Below are 23,279 nucleotides of genomic sequence, written 5' to 3'. Positions count from 1 at the left end.
GGGTCCGGTTCCCCTAGGCCAAGAAGAGGGCCGTGCATAGTTTCCTCACCAGCAAAAGTGGCTTGCCCTCCTGGGAGTTTGTTGTCAGTTTGACCTGTCTATAAATTCCATGAAGGCATTTTGGGCAAAATGGGCCCCTAGCCTCATTCTGGCCCCGCTGGTCTCTGGCTGACTTTGTGGTGTACAAATGTGACCTGGCCCATCAGCTGTCTCCAAGCCTAGTTCCATTTACCATCACTACCTTCTAGAAAGTAAGAAAATCTCTCAAAAGCATTTCATTTGTAAAAAACAAAAAAACAAAAAAAACAGCCTAAAGAGAAAAGATGTGGGTCTAAAATAAAAAATTAAAAACTTAAAAAAAAAAAAAAAAAGCCACTTCCAACTCTAAACTTGGTTCTTGTTTCTTTAATTCCAAGCAAGTTTTTTATCTTGTCCCTCATCATCTTTAGAAAAAGCTAAGTCCCCAAGAAAAGGCCTCTTAGTACTAGCCTATTTCCAGTGTCTCCCCCGGATTGGAGGCCCTGAAGCTCCTCCTCCTACCACCCTCCTGCAGACTACCCCAGCTTCCAGACGGCCTGCCGATCTCAAAGGGAGATTAGTCATGTGGTCCTTACAAACAAATCATGACGAATAACGATTACCAGTTCTGAGATGCACGACCATGCTCCCCACACTGGTCTCACCCAGAGCCCTGGCTGTCCAGGCCTGAAGCCCCTAGCCAGGGGGTCCTCCTCAGAGCACGATTTAGCCATCAAGAGAATAAAGTGAAGGGTAGTCCAGGGCAGAGGAGGGAAGCCGCACGAAGCAGCAAGAGATCCTGTCTGTCTCGCCAGTTGGGCTGACTCGGCTTCCTGTGGCCCTGCATTCAGCCATGCAAATTATAACATGTACCCGGCTGCTGCTGCTGCTGTCTGAGGAGACCGGCTCTGCCCAGCTCTGAGGCTCAGAGGAAGGGTGGGAACTCCCAACCCAGCCAACTCCATTCATAATATTTACAGTAAATGGCCTCTCTGGCTGCTGTTGAGTGTACATCCAGCCTAATTACCTCTGTGTTTGCCTACAGGGCTCTCCCCGCCCCCTCCACGATGTATGACCAAGTTCCTACCATGACCCCCAGAATAAACTCATCAGCCATCTCCTCAGAGTGGGTTTTTGTCATTGAGCATCTGGAGCCCCCAAGTCTGCACAGTACTATCTACTGATGTGGACCTGGTCGGCCTCCAGAAAACAGAAGTGAAGTAATCAGGTGACAAAGTCCACTTGAATGTCCAAGAAGGACACTCCTGTCAAATCCTGCTCCTCAACCAGCCACCTGCCAGGCTGGAGATCCCCTAAACTCCAGATCTGGGTTCTTAACTGCAGAGCGACCACTGGATGCTGACAAGGTACACCCAAGGATCTGGCAGAAACACTGAGCAAGAGTTCTCTTTGCTTCTTTGACTAATCATCCTAATAAGTATGTTAGCTGCCTGCTGGAAGTTCAATAAAAAGAATCCTGTTTTATAGTATGACATACACAGGTACAAAAAACGCCATAATGGCATTACTTTGTATTCGAACTTTTACAACCTTGTTTCTAATAGAAATGGGTACACTGAAATCAGTCTTCCAAAAGGGCAAACATCCTCAAACACACAGAACACAAAACCATCTTGCCTGCTTTTGCCCTAGACCTCACTTTTAAAAAGCCCCAGGCCACACTGAGCCCAGGCCCCAAGCGTTGCCCACTACCAGTCCCAACTCTGCCAATTCCCCACTCAGGTTTTTCTAGAGGGTAAGAAAACCTTCAGATGACAAGAAAGAGGGAAACAAGCGTCCTTTTCATCCCTCTCCTCCCCAGGCTCTCCTTGCTCCATAACAATTATGAAAACTGCTGGATGGGAAGGCATTTTGAATATTTACGGCATTCCAGCCAATAAATTCCAGCGCAGGATCTGATGGAAAGGTCTCCCTCTCCAGCAAGCTCCCTCCGGTTCCCTCCCAACCTCATTCCTCTTCTTTACAACCCAGGACGGGAGCCGGCCAGGCCGGGGCTGCACTGTACTTACAGGAGAAAACCAGAAAGACAGCCCGGAGACAGTGTGCAGACTGGAAAAGTTAATCATTACTTCTGTCTGCTTCTGTAATCTAATCTCCCCAGCCAGGACACACTCACTGCTCTGCCATCCCAGCCCTTTCGCCCCCAAAGCACCCAGGACCTCCTAGACCCAAGCCTCCCAGCCTGCCCTCCAGCACCGCCACCGCCCCTCCAGTGCGGGAGGCCAAGAGAATGGAAGGTTCCTCTTGTGTTTGCTGTTCTCTTCCAGGAAAGAGTGCGGCCACAAGGCCCTAGAGTCCACCATGCGTGGCTGCCCTTCTGAGTATTTTCTGGCCTCACATGACGGGGGGGTGGGGGGGTGGGGGGGGTGTTCCAATCTGGCTAGCACATCTGCAGTGCCCTGCCCTCCCCGCAAGCTGCTTTCTCTGTTTAGAATATGCATTCAAAAGTAGGTGATTTGGTAATTTTGTTAAGTATATTTTACCACAGAAAGGGGTGAGCAGGCATACAGCTCACTGGTGGAGTGCTTGCTTTGTGCTAAGGACCCCGGGTTCGATCCCCGGCACAGGAAGGGGAGGAAATCCCCACTCTCCAATGCATCTATGTACCACCATGAGCCTGCTCCCCTAAAATGTATGCAAATGGCAGTGTGGGTGTATGCATTTTTTTCTGGGCTGAGGGTCCTCCTCTTTTTTCACTTAGAAGAGCCTGCAAACCAAGATGCATAAGGAATCACAATCTTATTTTAGAATGGAGGCTGGGGACTCCCTAGACCTTGGGTCCCCCAAACCTCAAATCAAAGAGTTGAAGAATCACAGATCTTGGGGGGGGGGGGGGATTTGGTGGCCAAGCCTATCCCCTTATTTTGCAAATGCAAAAACAGAGGTCCACAACACAACCAACACTGTGTGCCCATGCTCCCCCAGTCTCTCAGGCCACAGTCCGCCAGTCTCTGCACCCTGCAGAAAACAGCCTCCTCCTGGAACCGCAAAAACGTATGGGGAAGGGAGGGGACAATCATGGCCCATCTGACTCTTTCAGGAAATGCCCCCCAGAACTAGAGATGGGGCCCATCTTTAAGTAGTAGGCACACCCAGAACAAGGACAACTTTTTCTTTTCCCTCTTGGTTACTGATTAATGAGGGAAGGGCCGCGGCTGTCTAACAGGCAGCCTGCCATGGGGCTGACAAGAATTCCCCACACACCACACAGCATAGCTCACAAACAGCTCAGACGGCCCTCACTTTTCCTAGGGGCTAGGGGCAAGGCTCAAATGTCGTCGCCCGCCGCCCCCAATGCAGACAGGCCAATCTGCCACAGACTATCATGATCTTGGTTCCGGATCCGTTTGTGCCTGTTGAGCCAAGGTCCCAGATTTAAAAGTAAAAAGACCATAGAGAAATGAACGAACACAAGAACCGCCAGCAGCAGTCACCTGCGCGTCTTTTGGCTAAGGGACACAAGCTCCCAGCTCCACAAGGTGCAACTGGAGCCGGGACCAGTCCTTCCCTTTTAGCTTTGTCTCTAGCTCCAAATCAAACAAGCACTCCCAACACCCCGCCCCCCCCCCAGGGTGGGGGTGGCGGCGGCGGAACCAAGACACCAGAGAAGCAACTAAGATAATTCAATTAGTGGGTCCTCAGAGCTCACGGAAGCCTCAGGTGGTCCCCAGGGAACCCCCAGGGCAAGATGCTCAGCATAGAAATGAAACACCTTGGTAAATGCATTCACAGATAACTATGTGCAAGCAACCCGAGGTCAATCATGGCCTCCTCACTCACAAAGGGCTAGGCCTCCGAAGTAACCTCGGGCTCCAGAAATATCCTACCTCTCTCCTCTAGCTGTCCAAATACTGGATGCTGTCTAATGCTATGCACACCACCCACCCCAGTGGTCTCACTAAGAACCCAGCTCCCTGGTCATTTCTAGCAGTCTGTGGCCCCCGGGTACGAGCAGGGGTCTGCAGGGTGAGTTAGCACCATGCTCACTATTATCAGGCAGCAAGCAGTAAGGGCTGTGAAACCAGGCCACCCGCCACCGCCACCGTGGGGGAGACCTCTAGTTATCTGCAAACTTCGTTGTGGTTCTGTTCAACAGAAGCAGCGGCAGGGCTAATGACTGAAAAGCTTTGCCTCTGCAAGGCTCCCAGAGACCCATCCATCCATTCCAGCACCTCTGCTGCTGGGCAGGCAGACTATACAAGAAGCTGCCCCTTGCCTTCTTGGGAGACTTTTTGTCTCATTTCCTTCCATCCTTTGAGAGTCCAGACCCTGATCCTCCACACCACACAGGAGCTGGTCCATGCTAACTTCTCAAGAAATACCCGATAAATGAATAAACCCACACATCAGCTTCTTCCAAAACAGCTGGCCCACTCAGCTTCACACCTGGGAGAGAGCCACCTAAGCGGGACTAGGTGGACCAGGTAAGGACACCGTGCCTCCCTAGGGCCAGCCAGAAGGGCCATGGCTTGTCTTGGACTCTGTGCAGGTAGGAAGAGACTCCCCTGCTCCGGGCTGAACGAATGCCCAGGCAGTGGCGGCACAGGCTGAGAGGTGTTTCCAAGGTAGGCGCCGGGCAGGCAACCTCTGCGGGTACACCACCTGCCCACAGCATTCTGCTTTGGCGTCCTGCTCTGTTTGGACAAGTTACCCTCAGCAAGTGTTCAACAATGCTTTTACACACCCCAGGGCTCTTGTTGTGTTATGAAAACAAAACAAAGCACGCTAAGGGAAAAAGCTGGGAGGGTGGGGGTGAGAGGGAGTGCAGAGCAGCCAGCCACACACAGTCTCTCTGGGCTTCATCTCTCCCGCTCCGGGCAGCGCTGTCTTAGATCCCAAGCCATCCGAGCAAGGGCATCAAAGAGAGGAGGACTCAGACCCCCAGGGATGAATACGTGCTCAGACCCCCAGGGATGAATACGTGGATGCTGTATCTGGTCTACCCTTCCTTTTGAGAGGGATGCTTCCTGATGCACTGACAGCCACGTGACCTACTTACAAAGCTGTACCCGGGGACTGTGAAAGGCCAATCCTATCCTCGGGGATAGTGAGAAGGGCAAACTGAGGTCCAAACCGCCCCATGCCAGATTCCTCTCCAAAAAGACATCTGTGGTGTGAAAAGGCTATGTGTGGACTGGAGTCAATTCTTACCTACCCTTACTACAAAAAAAAAAAAAAAAAAAAAATTTTTTTTTTTTTGCAAGTTAAAACTGAGCTTAATGACATTGGGTGGGGCTCGGTGCTCAGGATGCCAAAGCCAAACCAAAATTAGTTCCCAGCCAAGAGCTGCTCGGCCTCGCCATTTGGGGGAAGGAAGCTGAAAAAGTCATGAAAGATTCTTCAGTAAACCAGGAAAGAAGGCTGCAGTTAACATTTCAACTGAAGGTGACCCTTCTGGTAAAATATTTTTTTAAATAATAAAAATAACATAAAAGTTCTCAAACAGCCTCTTTCTTAAAGAAAATGGTCTAAAAGGTCTCCTGGGACTAGGAGGGAAGAAGGGGGCAAAAAAAAAAAAAGGAGGGGTCAGTGCCAGCTGGTTTCCTCAGCGACACTACTTTTCATGAACTTTTTTTTTTTTTCTGGAGTTCTTCTAAAAAGAGAGAGAGAGAGAGATGATGCAATTTCCTGTCTTGTCCCGATATTTCCTGTTAGCTGACAAGGTGAAAGTTATCGCCGTTTTAAATGACTGTCCTATGCTCCATCAAGAGCCACCCTCCTCCCCTGCCCGGTGCCCAGCTTGTACTACAACCTGTCTCCACTGCAGCACACAAACAGTATTGTTTGCCTGCACCTTTAGGAGCAGGCAGCCATTAGTTCTACCGTGGCAGCTTCCTCCAGGAACTGGGCCAAGGGCTGGGATCCCCAAGGTGACCTCATGGGGAGAAGCAGAAGGGCCGGGGGAGGTGGGACCCTCCTCCTACCAGGGCGTATGGGGGGGGGGGGAGGCAGTCAAGTGAACGCAGCTTTCTTGGTGTGTTAGCCACTCAAGAGAGGACTGTGCCTCAGCAGTTAATAATATCTTCCCTCTGAAAATAGCCCCAAGAGGAAGCCTCCGTGTGACAGTAGGCAGACAGCCAGATGCTGGGCCATTCAATCCTCACTGGGAAAGATGCTAGGGCCACTGGTGACCTCCGGGTGGCTGCTCTTACAGTATCCTCTCTCAGGCTCCCGCAAATGGGCACCTGCCTGCCCCGGAACACAGGGGAGGTGTTACATGGACCATGGGCTCCAGCAGCCTTGAAAGGGTCTAGGTCACTAGGCTTCGGGAGTTAGCCTCTGTTCCCTCTCTGGCTCTGTTATTACACTGGACAGGCCCCCAGGGCATGGCATCTGGGGAGAAGTAGGAATAAGTGTACTTCCCCCTACCCTTAACCCAGACAGAAAGGCCGGCTTGGGGAACAACGGAAAAGAAATTTCCTACTTTATTAAGGTTTCTCCAACTTGCACGAAAATGGGAAGACTGAAAACTTAACACTGAGCGGGATGTGGTGGCGCACACCTTTAGTCCCAGCACTCAGGAAGCAGAGGCAGGCGGATCTCTGAGTTCAAGGCCAGCCTGGGCTACAAAGTGAGTTCCAGAACAGCCAGGGCTAGCTACACAGAGAAACCCTGTCTCAAAAAATGAAACAAAGCTGGGCGGTGGCAGCAGCGGTGGCGGCAGCGGGGGATCTCTGAGTTCGAGGCCAGCCTGGCCTAACGAGCAAGATCCAGGACAGGCACCAAAACTACAGAGAAATCCTGTCTCAAAAAACCAAAAAACAACAACAAAAATGAAACAGAAAGAGAGTGCATGCTCAACACTGGGACGCACCCAGGCCACCAGTGTACCTATTAGTCCAGAGATCTCCGGGTGCTATGGAAACCAGTATAACCAACCCATCAACAGATCCAGACCTGTGAGAAACCTCTCCTTACTGCCCACTGTTCTTCATGGATAAGACAACACTTGCATACATTTAAAAGTCACCATGGGCCACATTTGTGAAAACTGCGTTAAAATCCACGTAGTATGAAATGCACCATCAGTGACATTGGGTATACAGACTATACATCACTACCCCAAAAGGAAACACAGTCCCAAGGGGCACTTCTGCAACCATAACACATAGGAGGAAGACATGTGGGTAATCAACATTCTCCTCAAATGTTTCTACAATCAAGCAAAAGACCTCTATTAGGAACAACAACGAAAACCTCAAGGGGTTGGAGAGATGGTCCAGCACTTAAGATCACTACTGCAGGACCTGGGTTCAGTTCCCAGCAACCACATGGCAGCTTGCAACTGTCTGTAACTCCAGTTCCAGGGAAGCTGGACCTTCTGACCTTCTCCCACATCAGGCATGCGTGTGGTACAGACACACAGGCCGACTAGACACTCATACACATAATCAAATCAATCTAAGGAAAAATTTTCCAAGAAAAAGCTCAGATTCAAAGAATAGAAATGCCAAGTCCAGGAACTAGTGCTTTACACTTAAAAAACCAAACAGAAACAAAGACCTAAAGGCTAAAACAATGACGCAAGAGAGCTGTTTTTTGTTTTGTTCTGGTTCAGACTCTCACTGTGCAGCCCTGATTGGCCTTGAACCCAGAGAGATTCGCCTGCCTCTGCCTTCAGTAACCACTTATTTTTGCCAGGAGCAATAGATAATACATGCTTGTGAGGCAGGATGATTTGACATTAAAAACAACATCCTATCTTGTCATATTAGCTGTCTAAGATTTTTAAAGAATTCTTTCTTTTTTCTTCGAGACGGGGTCTTCACCATGTAGCCCCGACTGGACTAGAATTGACTGTGGTAGACGAGGCTGGCCTCAAACTCCGAGACCAGACTGCTTCTGCCTCCCAAGTGCAGGGATTAAATAAAGACACCGACTGTGAGTGCTGCTCAGAGTGCAAAGCCTACCCTGAAGTGACCGGAACACCAATCTAGAGGCTGGGGTTACAGCTCAGGGTGGAGCACTCACTTACGGCCCACGAGGGTTGACACCTCGCTCTATGGACTTTCAGAACAAAGAAAAAAATACCGTCACCGTATGGTATACCATATCAAGAGAAATCATTACGGGGTTGATATGGAAAGAGGCAAAGGAAAGCAACCAAACCCTGCCATGAACCTAGGACTCGTCTTCCTTTCACGGCTGCTGGCCCCAGAAGTCTTCAAAGACTCTAGCAGCCTACAGAAGTGGGAATGGAGGGGAGGCTGTTTGAAGGACCACAGCCAAAGCCACCAGCACCCTGGCACGGGCCTTCCTGAGCCCTTCCCCCCCCCTTGCTGACTTGACTAGGTTCTGCCTGGGGACAGGATACAGACGCAGCCCATCTCGTCTAGCCGGCAGAGCAGCCCAAATTTGCTCCAGAGATTTTTTTAAATGCTGTCACCCTGCATTTAACCCCTGCCTGACTACCTCATTCTTTCCAGGACAAAAGAGGTTTATCAGGGAGTCGTTCACCAGGGGCGGGGCCCATGACCTCAGGCCCTACAGAAGAAGAGGCCCGCCAACAGCCCCGATGCTGCCCAGGACTGGTCTACACCAGGGTGTGGGTGTGCATCAGGTGAGCCGCCCTAGCCTGGAGCCAGCAGACTGCCTTGGTTTAAAAGAGACTAGACTTGTATTCTTGGAGCTCCAGACTGTCATTTCCCAAAGTGGCCTGGAGGGAAGAGGTGGTCCGTGCTGGTCACTGTGCTAGCCCAGTTCCCCATAAGCCCATCCTTGCGAGCTCACCAGCGTGTTCTCCATTCATTCTCCCCTCTAAGGGTATTAGAAACCACAGCCACACTAGGCACATGAGGAAGAGACACTGGGAGCAGGCACCTAGCTAAGGCCGGAGACTCCTAGTTCAGTATCACAGTGTCATGCCAGATGATAAAAACTGGTTCACTTTCAGCTGAATGGCTTTCTCCTTAGATCAGAAGGTAGCATTCCTCCCTTAGCTGCTTGGTTTGAGCCCAAGTCGACCTCGGACTGAGCAAGCGCAGCCTTTCAGATTATATAGGTGTTTCTGAAGGTCTTCCTCAGACTGAGCAAGCGCAGCCTTTCAGATTATATAGGTGTTTCTGAAGGTCTTCCGCAGACGCTCAGGCACATACCAGCAGAGATCAAAGAGGAAACAGACTTGCCCTTGTAGTTGATTTGGTACTGACTTGAAACGCTTCCACCCCCAAATCTGGAAACCAAAAGCTATCTAAGACCTTAAGCAAAGGAACTAACCCCCAGGCCTCCCTGACCCCTCCACATGAACATGACTGCACAGACAGAAGACGTCTATGCAGTTTCTTCAATTCCCCTAAGACTCCTGCATGCTTCAAGTCTCCAACCCCTCGACTCCACCCCCACCCCAGTCCATGGGAATTCCTCTTCCCAAAAGGGCTCCAGGCCTCCAACACTGCTCTCTGAGGGAGACCCAGAGGCCCAGCCAGTACCAAACACTAACATCTCTGAAAAGAAGGGCCTGCAGCTGGGTAACCTGGTACAAACGAAATACTGCTTTTTCTTTCTATCAACCCAGTTAAGACTCCACACCGGCCTCTACCCAACCCCAGACAGAGGCTGCAAAGACGTTAAGCCAAGAGCAGTACTTCCGGAGATACAGGAGACACTCCAGATGTAAATGCTTGCTGTCTCCTCTACTGAGCTCTAAGTTTCCCAGCTCTGTCAGTTCTTGCCAAGGTGGGTCTCCCTGACTCATCCAAACAAATCAACGCAGCAGCAGTAGCAAGGGCCTGACCCGGATTTGCATACCCTCCAAAAGACATCAGTGTCCAGAGACCAGGCTATCAAAACTGCAGTTCTGGACCGTTACACAGACCAGTCCCCACGTAGTAAGTACACAGCTTCATGGGGGAGCCACTTCATGAGAACAGGGCCCCAGATTCTCTCAGACCCTGCCTGTTGGCATGGCATCCCTCTGCTCGAGTGTCAACACAGGAGCCTGTCTGTCTGTCTGCAGTGCGTTGAGCGCACACACTCACAAGCTTGCACAGAGCAATCCATCTGTCTCAGAAAGCCGGCTGTCAGAAATGAAAGTACAATCTCCTGGAACCAAATTACTGCCTTCTAAAAATGTCCCGTTTTCCCAGACTGAGGAAACTTGTAAGGGTGTGTGTGTGTGTGTGTGTGTGTGTGTGTGTGTGTGTGTGTGTGTGTGTGTGTTTCAATGCAGGTCCCCAAGGACCCAGCCTGTCATCCCCTGCCCTCCCCCCAACCAGAACCACACTGCAAGACTGGAATTCCAACCTGAAGCCAGGGTGCTACTCCCAGGACTCGTCCCGCCCACTCCCCTTCCTCTGGCTGGCCCTCGGCAAGAGTGCAGGAAAGGGAAGGGCCGGCCAGCCTTGGAGTCACCCCTGCATTTCAGGAGGGGCTAGGCCTTTGAGCACGCCCCACCCCCATCTCCAAGGCACCACATTTTCACATTCGACTGTTTTCTCTTTCCCTTCTTCCCTTGCCAAGAGAATCAAGCCCTGGCTCACACTGGCGACCTTCCTCCCACCCTGAACTGAGCCCCATTCATTAAGCCCGCTCTTAGCCAGGGCAGAACAGGAAGGAAAGCAGCACACAGGGCCTGTGAAAGAGACTCCGAGAGGTTATTTCAGGGGGGTGTCACCGCCCCCCACCTTGACTGGTGCCCATCCTGCACCGGCTGGGCCTCACCCCAGCGTCCACTACAGGAGCCCCCCTCCCATCTCCTCCGGCCTCATTCAACCACCCTCACCCCCGCTAAGACCTCAATCTACACAACGCAGATGCATCTAGCCCCCTACACACACACACACACACACACACACACACACACACACACACACCCAGCACCACCTTTGTTAAAAAGAGGTGGCCTGGGTTTCCAGAATGTATACAACCCTCCGCCTAGGCTCATGAATCCACCTTTCAGGGACATTCACAGGACAGAGTCTATAGTAAGTTTCTCTCTGTGCCCGTCACCTCTTCCTCTAGATACCCCCAAACCACTGGCATCCACCCAAAAAGTTCGTCCTACAACCTCCACCCAAGCACATTACTAATACATGGCTCCAACTACATACAGAAAGAAGAAAGGACTCCAACTTCGAAGCCTTGGGAATTAGTAAACCAAGAGCTAAAATTCAAAACAAATGCTCTTTCATGTGGAGGACTTTTTTTTTTTCCCCTTCCTTTTTTCTTGTTTGCAGTTTTGTTACACCATGCCATCCCTTGCAAGACAGACTACTACACCCGAGCGAGCCTCATCCATCTAAGGGGCTGAGATGACCGAGGGGATGGGGGGGTGGCGAATGGGGAGGGGCGCACTAGAATGTTGCTTCCCAGCTTCTTTCTAGAACTGGCCGAACTTTGGGGAAGCAGGATCAAGCAGGATCAGCTGACCAGGTCATAGCGTTTGGCTCCTGGGGGTGAGGGGGGGTGGGGTGAGCAGCCCTCAGGCTGGTGGTTCTCAGCCTGGTGTCGTCATTTCCTCCAGTAGAGGAGACAGACAAGATGTTATCAATGAGACAAGCCTTCCGAAAAGCCCCTTTCAAAAGCTACCACTTCCCCTGCTTATTTCGTGTGGTTTGGAGAAGCCAGGGCTCCTCCCTGCACACCCAGGACTTAAAAAAACAAAACGAGCCAACAACATCCCGAGAGTGCTCAGATTATTTTGCTCAGATTCTCTCCTGGCCCTTCTTTCTCTAGAGAACTCTCGCTGACTTCAGCCTTAGAAAGCAGAAGATAGAGAGGCCTCCCAAGCCATACTGGGGGCCCAGCTCCCTCCTCCCCCTGGGGTCCTTCTTTTCCTGCTCAGTTCTCATTAGAAGCTTTGAGTAAACAATACCCTCGGTCTCAGATAACAGTCAGAGTAAATCAAAACACTGGAACTGAAATCAAAACAAACAAGGGTCCCCCTACAGCCATTTCCCAGCAGGCTCAATTCCTGGAGGGGGAAGAAGTCTGGGAGGTGGGTCCAGAATGGACTGTACCTCAACCACACACAGGGGCAACACTGAACAGTCAGTCATGAGGAGCCGTCCCACAACTGAGGGCGCACTCAAGTCCCACAAATTCCGCTAGGAGACGCCACCAAGACCTCCACCAATGGCCCAGAAGGCCAGCGACACTGAGTGCCCAGAACTGTCCCGGAATTTCCCCCACCCCTTTCCCTCTTGCTTTATAGCTAGTTCTTAGAAAATACATGATGTGGTAGGGGGAGGGGAAATGAAGAAAAAAAAAAAAACGGTCCATAGAAAAAAGAGCGAGCTGTCTCCGAGTGCTTCTTGTCCTCAGAGACAATAACGCACAGGGCTCTCTCTCCCGACTCCTCCAATCCTATGACTCTCTAGCTCCATCTCTCCGGGTCTTTGGTCTGTGAACCCTGAAGAAAGCTTGTCCAGCTGAGGACACCTATGGTCCACGGCAAGCCCCTGCCCTGCCGCAAGAGAACCCCTGCAGTCCACCGAAACCCAGCTTGCACCTGGGCTGTGCCCCGTAAACGTGGGTCCTGTCTCCTTCAAGGCATGCGTGCAAGAGCAAAATAAGGCTTAAAAGCGCCTGAGATCTTGCCAAAGTTAACAAATGGAAGAAACTTAAGTCAGGAGCTGCTTAAAAACCATGAGGGAATGGCAAGATGGCTCACAGGATAAAAGTGCCCACCACCTCGCCTGATGACCTGCCCTCCATCCCTGGCGCCCACAGGGCGGAAGGAGAGAAACGACTCCTATAGGCTGTCCTCTGAACACATGTGAGTAATGAACACACACACACACACACACACACACACACACACACACACACACACACAGAAAATTCAGAAAAATGAAAAAGAACCACAAAGCCTGTCTCACAATCAGCTCGCAGCTGACCCCAGTTTTCCCGATCCTGGGAAGGGCAAGGCTCTGGCGCATAAAGGACCACGGGATGACAGGCTGAAGGGCACTACTGTCACCCCGGATGGGTCTCGTTTAAGGCATATGCCAATGAGGTCAATTCCAGACCAGCCCGCTACCACCACCCCCACACTCCTTTAGCCTCCAGCAACCTCTAGGAAAGGAGAAAAGTGTCTCACCTGAAAGCCCCCCGGGGGCCAGAAAATTCGTCCCCCCGGTTTCCGCGGAGGAAGGCACAGCATCTGGACAGGCTGCTGCAGAATTGGAAGAGAAAGAGAGGTAAATACGCAGATAAAAACAGAGACGGGGACTATAGAAACGATTCAGTGGTTAAGAGCACTGACTGTTCTTACAGAGGATCAAGGTTCGATTCCCAGCACCCACAAGGCAGCTCACAACCATCTGTTAACTCCAAGACCTGACACCCTCACACAGGCATACATTCGGGCAAAACATCAATACACATAAAAATAAATTATTAAAAAAAAAAAACCACCGTTCATTCTTACAAACACGAAAGAGCATGAAAGAAAGACCACACATTCCAAAGGGCTGACTCACAGGCACGCTGCAGATTATTAATGGTCTACCGAGCTTCATGGTCCAGCCTAAGACAGACCACAGCACCTTGTCACCCGTCTGGGCTCCAGGCGGCCAGTTAATCATTAGTCAAGTCAGGCTCAATCACAGACTGGCTGGAATTTCTCTTCTATTACAAGTCTCCCATTGAGATCAGGTAATTCCCAAGGTCAAGGAAGGTTCGAAGTGTACTTTCTCAACCCAGTTTTCTCTCCCACCGGGCACAAAGCCTCCTTCCTCCTCCTCCCATACTGACTTCTACTAGTTTTATCATAGCTCCACCTGGGTCCAGCCCATCAGATCAAGACAGACTTCTCAGCAAGGAAAAGGGCTCAGCTGGAGGGAAATGGTCTACCTGCTTCCAGACTGGTCCAAAGCCACCTCTGGAAACCTGCCCAGACCACCCTATTCTTACGAGGCTGCCTGCCTCAGTTCCTACACCATCTTTCTAGCACCCTTTCCTTCCGTTGTCTTTACTAGACCTTAACCTACAGATTCTGTATCCTCAGCCTCTCCCCGCACCCCCAGGTGCTCAGCAGTGACCTCAATGTAATGACAATTCCAGCTGAGAAAGAGACCAGCTACAGCCGCCCTCCAAGCAATTACAACAACAACAACAACCAAAAAAAAAAAAAAAAAAATAGTGCCCACGAATCACTAGTTAGTCCCCAGGAACGCAAATGCATGGGCCCCTGGAACTTTCTTTTGCACCATTACCAATGTCCAAGTTCTTCCCAAGTCCCCACAGAAAGTGGGGCTCTGGGAAACACACGCACCACTTGGTTTGTACAGACTCCAGTTCTCCCACCCCAGGCTACCAGGCATTAGCAGATGCCCCTTTGGCCACACTGGTACATAGTTACTCAAAGCAAAAGAGAAGCCTAGAGGCAAGTAGCCTGGACAGCCCTTCAGTGGTACAATAGTTGCCTTCTGTTCCTGACAAAGGGAAGGTGACAACCAAGCCTGTCCAACACACAGTGTCCCCCAGAAGTCTCTGCCGAGGGTGCCTCCCTTTGAGGCCTTCTCTTCCCAAAGCTGGAAGATTAACTGTTCAAAACCCTCCAGTGGGGAGGAAAGGGAGGTGGGGCACTTGGGTGTACAGCACTTGCTCAGCCTGTGTTTAGAAATTAAAGAAAAAACTCTTCTAAACGGGAGGGAGCGTGGAGGAGTGGTTGGCAAGGGGAAAGAGAAGGCTGTACACAACCTCCTTTCTTCGGGGTCGAAGATAATTCCTACCAGGAATACACAACTTGACAGGATGCGCTTCATCAAATGGAAAACAATGAGGGAAGCCGGAAGAGGAGCTCCTTGTCATATGGCGCAAGCCTGTACTTTCTAAACTGTGGTTCTTGCCCCACCGTTTTCTAAAGATTGGCTCCTCATCCCCCCTCCTCCACTCCCCCTCCCCCCAAATGGAAGACACCCTATGGCCACTCCCCCAGCTCTGGCTGGCTGAATGCCAGGGGCAAGGTGTATTTCAAAGGCAAAGCCTGGCCTCTCCAGGGCGGGCCTGGAGACCTCAGTCAGGGTGTCAGCTTGGCTCACATCAAAGGTGAGCCAGCTCCAAGATGCAACCACAAGTGATTTTTATGAAATGTGCCATGGCCTCTGCATCGCCTTTGATCTTAGGAGGGATTTACACACATTAATTAGGCCTCCCTACCACCCCTGTGAAGCAGGAACACATTCGATAGGCACCCAGGTAAACTGAGGTGCCACTGACTGGGCCGGGGGCCACCCAGGGAGCTAAGGCACCCAGGTCCAGCTCTTATCCCAGGGTTTCCATTCCCAAGCAGGCTATCAAGTCCTAAACCTCTTCCCTGGAGCTGGCCTGGCTGAGCCCAGTCAGTGGTGTCTAGAGATTGGCTCCAAGCTATATTCCCTAGCTTACAAAGGTCAAGTGGGCCAGATCTGCAACCACCCACCGAACACTCTGCAAAGATAAATTTCTCAAGTCAGAGTCTCATCTTCCACCGTCTCCTGCTCCCCAGAGCCCCGCCTGGCAGACAGCAGAGCTGGGCCATTTCTGGCTCTCCTCTACCACTACATATTACCAAGCACCTCATTAAGCCCTGGGTTCTGTGGACGAAAGACACACATGCCCTTCTCCCAGCAGTTCTAACAGAACGAACTGCAACCTTTTTAAAGGTTCTTTCCAACTTAGTTCTTCTGAGTTTCCCAGGACTACTTTGTATAATGAATGATGGAAACATTCAGTAAATAAACGAATGAATGATCTAAAAGCAAACTCATGAACAACCTAGTCTCAACGAGACTTGGAAAAAGAGCAGGCTAAGAGATCTAAGTTAAAAGGGCCAGATCGCAGACCAAGATGTCAGCCGTTCAGCTAGGCTGTTCCATGAAGAGGCCATCCCAGCAGCCAGTCAGTCCCCAGCCTCAGAGCAGCAGATCCAGTGCTCACAGGAAGAGGCACCCTCAAGCATCCCAACTCTACAAAGTGAGACAGAGCTAGGAACGAACAGCAAATTCCTTTTCCTTGTGGGATGGGGAAATGGGGGTATCTTCATGCCTTGCAAAGGCCACAAGTCACAGCCACTTTGTCCTAAGGTCCAGGCAAGCCCCAAACTTGCTGCAGACAACTCTGTTTGGGGAAACGTATATACAGCACCAGGTGGAGGTCTAGGCTAGGCCCTTCCAGAGGCTGCAGCCATCAGAAACAAGAGTTCCCAGTTCAACCTGCCAGGACCTCCGAAAGGCTCCACTCTCCCAGGTCTCAGCCCCTTCTCATCGCTTCCCCTGGAGGAGGGAGACTCCACAAGGGATCCCCTCGGTTGGTTGTCTCGTTAAGATTTTAACAGTTGTCCACTGTAAAACCCAATTTCCTCTCTCACCTATGTAACCCAACACCAAACTCTTCAGGCTCAGGCTGGGAAAGAGGAGCTGAATCCCCAGGTCCAGCGCTTCCCCATACACCGGGTGGGGAGAAAAACATGTGACGGACAGCAAAGGCCCCTGAACTGGTCTTGCTTCAACACCCCTGGGTCACCATAACCAGCAACACTTGCCCTAGCCCAGTGCCCTTAGGCCAGCCCTCTGCTCTGCTGTTCCGACCACTCCTCTCCCAGGGGCTTTCCGGTTACCTTCCCCATGTTCTTACCTAGTGGTGCCTGAGTTTGGGTCCTTTTTGTTTGGTTTTAAGCAAGGCATTTGGGGTGAGTAACCCAGCTGCTGGGTTTCCGACTGGCAGGTTAATCACTTCCTATTGGCTGATCTGAGGAAGGTTGCTTCCCTCCTTGGAAATGGCACATTCCCGTCTTTTGTGGCTTCTCTGTTTACACACATTTTGCTACCTAATGTCAACACTTGCTAATGAATAAATATATCACTCCACTCCCTGAAAATGAGGTCCTGGCCTGCCAGAATGACTGCTTAAATCTTGCAAGCAGATTTACCCAGTATCTTTTCTGAAAACCCAAGAGCACGTGGCCCTTCTTTTCTATGGAGTCCGGACTTCAGAGGATCATCTACCAGAGCTGTCGTCGCCTCTAGGGCCACAGGGAGTCCTCTTTCTGTATAAGGTTAACTCCCCACCTTTGAAAGATGCAGAGGGAAAGTAAAAAAAAGAGAGAGAGAGAGAGGACTGTGGTGGACCCCTGGAGAAGTCACTTCTTGATTCTTTAAGCCACAAACTCAAGCAAGTTACAGCCATTAGAGTTTGCTAACGCCAGTTAAAGTTTGTTGCGAATACAGAGTGCCAGTTATCTTGTCATTAATAACCATTTTATCTGGTGTTTTGTAAATCGAAAGCAAAATATCACATATTCTGCAGGCCACCTATTAGACAGGCACCAGGCAAGCAGCAACGCCTTCCGGACTTGAGGGAACTGGTGGAGTATGCGGAGTATGGCTAGCTGGGGCTTCACTCACACATTCATTAAGTATTTAACTTATGACAATGTCCCCACAAAACTTTTAATGGGGACGGGGGGGGGGGTGCGCATCAGCAAAAGCTCACAAAGTCAGAAGGTTCCAAGAGCTAAATAGAGCCCAGCCCTTTCCTTGGCAAAGCCAAGATGTCTCAAGCGTTGCATTTTTGTAAGCACCACATAACAGGCACAAAAACCAACGTTAAAACCTAGACTTTCAGCAAATGGTTCTGTAATTCTTCCACTCTCAGAAGGAAGTGGGGCTCGCCCCTGCTGTCACCCCCCATCTGTTTTGCTGACCCTGTCCCCTGGCATTGTCAGCTCTAAAGGGATGGGTCCGAGTGCTGCCAGCCAGGAGCCGAATGCAGACAACCACGACAGGCCTGGTGCCAGTCTCAAATGGGCTTCTGCCCTGGCCCCCCGCCATCCAGGGACAAAGCAACAGGCAGGCAGAACTATGCGGGAAACTTTCATGGTCTCCCTACCAGGAATTCTGAGAACACCCCAGGAGAAAACTGACTTGCAGGGGACTGAACAGGGAGAGATCATCCCCTGTAAGCTGGCTGCCCTTCTTGAAGACTTCCCGCCTTACTACAAACCGAAGCTGCTGAACCTCATGCACTTAACCTACCCATAAGTCTTACAAAGCTTCAGAATGTTTCCATCGACCTGTCCTATTTGGCTCCCAAGGCATTCAGTGGATTAAAAGCCTCCATGTGTTAAAGCTGAACTAACTTCCGTCACACAGTTCAAATGCATAAAAAAGGAACAAATTATGAAACATATCTGGGGGGGGAGCTATCTTTATGGGGGGAGGGGGGAATCCAATCACAACAGGAAAAAAAAATCTACCAAACCTGCAATAGAGGAAACTTTAACTTCCTACAGCAAGCCAAGCACCACCCCAGCCCTAACCTAGACACAAAAACCTGGAATCTAAGAAAGGAAAAGACCTTTGAAAATCATCTACTCACCAGTTGGTTTGAGAAAATCCATTGGGTATCTGGAGTAAGGAGGAGGGGGGGACTCTGAAATTAAAAAAGTAAGAGAATATAAAGGCTGAGCCATGAGAAACAGAGATAGAAACTTATGATAACTCAGGCATTCTTTTAGCCCAACTGTTTGTCTTAGCTGTGGGGGTTGGAGGCAGGGCCGCGAGGCGGTGATTGCCTTGATATTTAGCTGTCAGATAAACAAAAGAGACCGCCTGGCGCCAGCCTCCGCGCTCCGCTCCTCCACGTCTGCGGCCGCCGCCGCCGCCGCGCTCGGCGGGCCGGGGTGGAAACCACCGGCTGGGCCAGGGCTCCACCGGCGGGGCCGCGCACAGAATAGTCCGCGGGGTGGGGGGCGTCCGGGGCTGCTTCGCGTCCTAGACTACAGATCCCGCTCCCCCAGTCATCCCTGCCTCTACGAGCACATTTCACCTCCGCCCTCGCTGCTCAGCTTGGCACCCACGCGCCCAACTAGGGAATCCTACCCAGCCCACCCGAGAAAAAGCACCCTAAGTGTGCTGCTGAACTTGTAAGACTTGAAGAGAGCAGGGTACGCCCCTCTACCCTGAGCACAAAGATGTGGAGAAAACAGAAGGCATGGAAAAGCTAGGAAAATATGGGCAGGAACCTGCTCAGGGTCCCAGCCATGAAGCCCAGGCCCCAGGGCAATTAAGAGGCAGACGCAGGGAGCTGGGGTTCTTAGGACCACTAATTGTATGCTTTTCGGTGCGAAATAAAGGTAAAAGTAGAGGCCACCCAACTTCTCCAAGCTGTTTGTTCCTTCTCACCCTGAAGCTCGCACAGCTGAGAGTGGGTACCCAGTTCGGTCTCCATCCTACCACTGCCCCCAAACTCCAAAGCTGTGAGGCCAGGACAGTATCTGGGCCACTTGTGCCCCACGTGACTGTCCTTATTTACTAAAGGAGAGGAGACTTTCCAGCTTTTATAGCTAGTTTCTCCCAGCCTTCCTTGGCGGGCTTGGACCGAATCCAACTCGGCCACACACCTCAACGCCTTTCCGGGTGCGGGGGACGCGTGATCCCCACTTCGCTCTGTATTCCCTTGCTGACCCGGAAATAAGTGTCTCATTTTTCTGCAGCATGTCCGTTCACTCTAAGCATAACCAGTATTCATGAGACCTCCTCTGGAGAGTGGAGGGGGGATGCGATAGAATATTGAAAGGGAACCCCAAGGAACGTCCAAGTTCCCCCGTCCCTTCCCTAATTTAGTTCCCTCCTCTCTTCCAAAAAGGGGGCGGGGGGGATGCACACACACCCTCGAGCATTCTACCAGCACTTGTGCGCCAAAGGGAACGGAAGGTGGACACAGAACAACTTCTTACCTAGTTCGCAGAGTCGACTAAGGTGATGGGGGTTGCAGCACACAAGCTCGGGGTTGATCTTCCCGTAAGATTCACAGCAACACAGCCTCTTGACTTCCGAGGAATGCCTGAGATCCGGCCACCTGAACACTTTGCACAGCAGGAGGGGGAGCGAGTAGGTCGAGGGCGGCTGCGCGGGCTGCGCGCTGGCGGACGCCCCCGGGCCCAGCCTGCAGTCCAGGCGGCCGGGCAGCAGGAGGCACGCGGTGCGCGTACCGCCACGGGACTCCACGGCCTGGAGCAGCAGCTCCAACTGCCGCTCCTTGAGTTTCTTGAGCACCGAGTGCGTGAGCGCCTTCAGATCCGCCTCGGCGCCCCCGGCCGCCCCTGCACCCGAGGCTGGGGGATGGGGATGGTGGTGACCTTTGGCACCTCGGACCGCCTTGCCCAGGCAGCAGCCAGCCCTGCCCGCGCCGCCGCCACCAGCCCCATAAGCCCGGCCGTCCGTCGCCCCTTCTCCCCGCAGTTCGCCTCCTCCGCCGCCGCCGCCGCCGCCACCCCCCACGCCCTCCTCCTCGTCCTCGCCGCCGGGCGCACGGCTCCTCCAGAGACGCCGGACGAGCGTAGATCGTTTGGTCCTGAACATGCGGGGCGAGGAGGCGAGGAGAAAAGTCGTTTGCCGGCTAAGGAGCGAACATGACCTCCGCACACCATGAAGAAGTCGGGCGCCGAGTTGGGGCAGCAGGCGCAGGCGACAGCAGCAACAGCAGGGGCCCGGGCAAGAGCGGCGGCGGCCCGAGGGGCGCTCCGTGGCATGCGCCAGTCTCCCGGAGGCCGGGGCGCGCGCGGGGGCCCAGGGGCGCCCGCCGGGGATCGGGGGCCTGCGCTTCGGCTGCCCCACCCGGCGCGGCCCGCGCCCTGCGCGGCTCTCGGGCCCCGGCGCGCCCCGGAGGAACGCGGCCGCCGCTTCCCTGGGGGCGGCCGAGACTGCCCCGGTGGACGCCTCCCCCAAAAGAGGCCCCCCTACAGTGGCTCCCGAGTGTAGAGCTCGCCAGCCTCGGCTTCCTACATGGAAGATCCTCGGGGGCAAAAAACGAAAGGCGTTAGGCTGAGCTACTGAAGGGAGGAAAAAGCCTCTTTCCCCCTTGCTAAGCAACTTAATTTGGGGGTGGGGAGAAGCAGGCAATTAAAAAAAAAAAAAGCAGGCACACGATTTATTTTTTTCTTCTATATCCTTAGTAACCGGATCTCCTCGAATTCTGTGCACGCGAAGACTAGAGGGAGGGGGCCGAGTAGACTTCACCCCGCGTGAGACGTCTGTAGGGTCTCTCAAAAAACCCCAAAACCAAATACGCAAAACCCCCAATGAAAAAACACAACACCTCCTCGCACCTCGGAGGTCTGGGGGCCACCGGATGGAGCCTGGGTTTAAAAGAGAAAATGTTTACAAAGTAGAACAAGATGTTGGAAGGGTGGGGAGGAAAAAAAAAAACGTATCCACGAGTTACATCCCCCTTTTTTTCCTTGCAGAACCCCGCCGATCTTCCTTTCCTTTTCTTCTGCCGAAAAAAAAAAAAATCGTATTTCTTTTAATCCACAGAAAGGTCTGGCTAGGCTGCTTCAATCTTGCGTATCTGGGTGTTTTAGAGTCTCTGGTCTTTCCTCCTGCGCTCCCGGGGGCCCAGGTCCTCGGCGGGGACTTCCTCGGTGCTGGGGAAGCAGGGGCAGAAGATGCTGCGGCGGCGGCTGCGCCCCGGGGGGCTGTCAGCGCGGGGGAGGGCGGCACGGCAGCGGGCTCTGGCGGGTCGCAAGCTCTCGCCCCCGAGGGCACAAACAGCAGGCTAGTGTGGGGGCCGCCGGTGCCCCTTCCCGTGGTCGCGGGTGGACGCCGAGGCTGCCCGCATGAGCTGCTGGCCCCGACCCGACTGTGGCGGCAGGAGGCCCGGGTGTCCTCTCGCTGCCTCTTCCTCCGAGACTCTCCTCGTCGCGCCCGGGAGCCTCCTCGTCCCCCGTCCGCCCTCTCCAGGCGCTCGAGTCCTTCTGCCGCCGCTGGGGGCTCGCCGCGCCGCACTCAGGGACTCCGGGGCCGAGCGCTCGGCGGCGTGGCGCCGGCCGGCTGGCTGGCTGCGTCTGGAGCAGCTCTCTCCGGCGCGGCGAGCGGACCGAGCGAGGCGCCCGGCTGGCTCTGCTGGCGCAGCTCGGGGACAAGATCCTCTGTGCGCCGATCTGCGAGCGAGTGTGCCCGGGGCTCGCCGCCTCCCGCAAGGCCTCCCGCCTCCGCCTCCTTCCCTCCCCCCTTTACCCCTCCCTCCCCCGCCCCCAGCCGCCGCCGCCTCCTTCCCGCCCCCCCCCCCCACCCGTCCCTCCGCTCGGCTGGTTCCACTGCGCAGTGGCGCGCCCGACTCCGGCCTCGTCACGTGGCCGTCTAGACACCCTGTCGCTTTAAAAAAAAAAAAAAAGCGATTGTGTTTCGCAAACAACAGATCGGGTTTCTAAAAGCTATTTCAACCCCCCTCCCCGTTACCGCCACCCTCTCCCAGGTCTACGGAGGGGTACCCAAGGGCGGAGGGAGGTGGGAGGCCGAGACAGTCTGGGGGTCGGCGGAGACCCAGCGGGAGCAGGGGAGAAATCGGAAGAGCTGGGGGTATGGAGCGGGCGAGTTTGGAACGGAACGAGTTGGTCCGTGGCCCGATTTAGACCGGCGGAGCTCGCCCCAGCGCTTCATTCATTCGATTTGTTTTAAGGCCCTGGCGGCAGATCCCTTGGAAAGGGGAGGAGAACGCTGTCTGTTTCAAAGACATTTACACCGGCCAGGACAGAGGCCCTGGGAAGTGTGCGCTAGAGGGAACAGCCGGCGGCCGAGGGCGGAGAGGCGGCGCGAATGTGACCTCAGCGGCCGCCGCGCTCCCTCCCGCCCTCTCCCGCTCCGGGCTCGGGTTTCTAGGACTGCCTGGAGAAGTGTGTCTTGTGCACAGCTCTGGAATGCATTTGGCAGGCTGACGAGCAGCGAGGGGCAGCATCCTGGAGGGAGGAGGGGTGCAGCTCGCCTGCGCGCCGCCGGCAGGTTTCCTCCCGGCCCGGAAGACCTCCGGCACCCGCCACTGGGCCTCCCGGCGCGGGAAGGTTACCCAGCGAGCAGACCTGTTTAGAGCTTTCATTCGCACGCGGGTCCTGTTTCTGCGTCCTGCTTGGCCTCGTGGCTTTCAAGGTGCTTAGGGTCAGAGTGTTTATCCCTTGTCCTCAGGTACCAAGGAAAGTTGTCCCCAGATGCAGGTGACTGCTTGGAAGTAGAAAAGGTATTTGTCAAGCAAAGGTCCTAGGTGCTGATGTGAGAATAGTACTAGAGTGTTTCAATGTTACTGAGACCACTAGTTGGCATGGTGATCCAACCTCACATATTATTTACTGGATTTTTAAAAAATCATTTGAAAGTGTGAGATTACGACAATAATGAAACTCAGAGGGAGTTTAAAGAATTTTTACAAAAAGTGGAATGTAATATTTATATTTCCCCACCGGAATTATATGTTTTGAAAAGGATACAATTTAGATGCCCTCCCTATCCAGTAACAATACTTGCTACATATTTAGAGGGCTAAAA

At 52.9% G+C, this 23,279-nt stretch overlaps 1 protein-coding gene across 2 annotated transcripts in view; it reads right to left on the bottom strand.

Annotated features, from left to right (window-relative positions):
- Smad7 (SMAD family member 7) overlaps positions 1-20,324 on the bottom strand; it is a 28,592-nt gene extending 8,268 nt beyond the window's left edge. The window contains exons 1-3 of one of the 2 annotated variants that reach the window (XM_006973834.4): positions 19,700-20,324; positions 18,340-18,393; positions 13,079-13,153 (exon numbers count right to left, since the gene is read on the bottom strand). In XM_006973834.4, coding sequence (XP_006973896.2) covers positions 13,079-13,153; positions 18,340-18,393; positions 19,700-20,324 — 754 coding nt within the window. The remainder of the gene's footprint in view (positions 1-13,078; positions 13,154-18,339; positions 18,394-19,699) is intronic. The other variant, XM_076555517.1, reaches the window with a different exon arrangement.
- Positions 20,325-23,279: the final 2,955 nt, after the last annotated feature.

Source organism: Peromyscus maniculatus, chromosome 19, assembly GCF_049852395.1.
Source record: "Peromyscus maniculatus bairdii isolate BWxNUB_F1_BW_parent chromosome 19, HU_Pman_BW_mat_3.1, whole genome shotgun sequence".
Lineage (NCBI taxonomy): Eukaryota > Metazoa > Chordata > Mammalia > Rodentia > Cricetidae > Peromyscus > Peromyscus maniculatus.
This window is presented reverse-complemented; position numbering and strand designations above follow the sequence as displayed.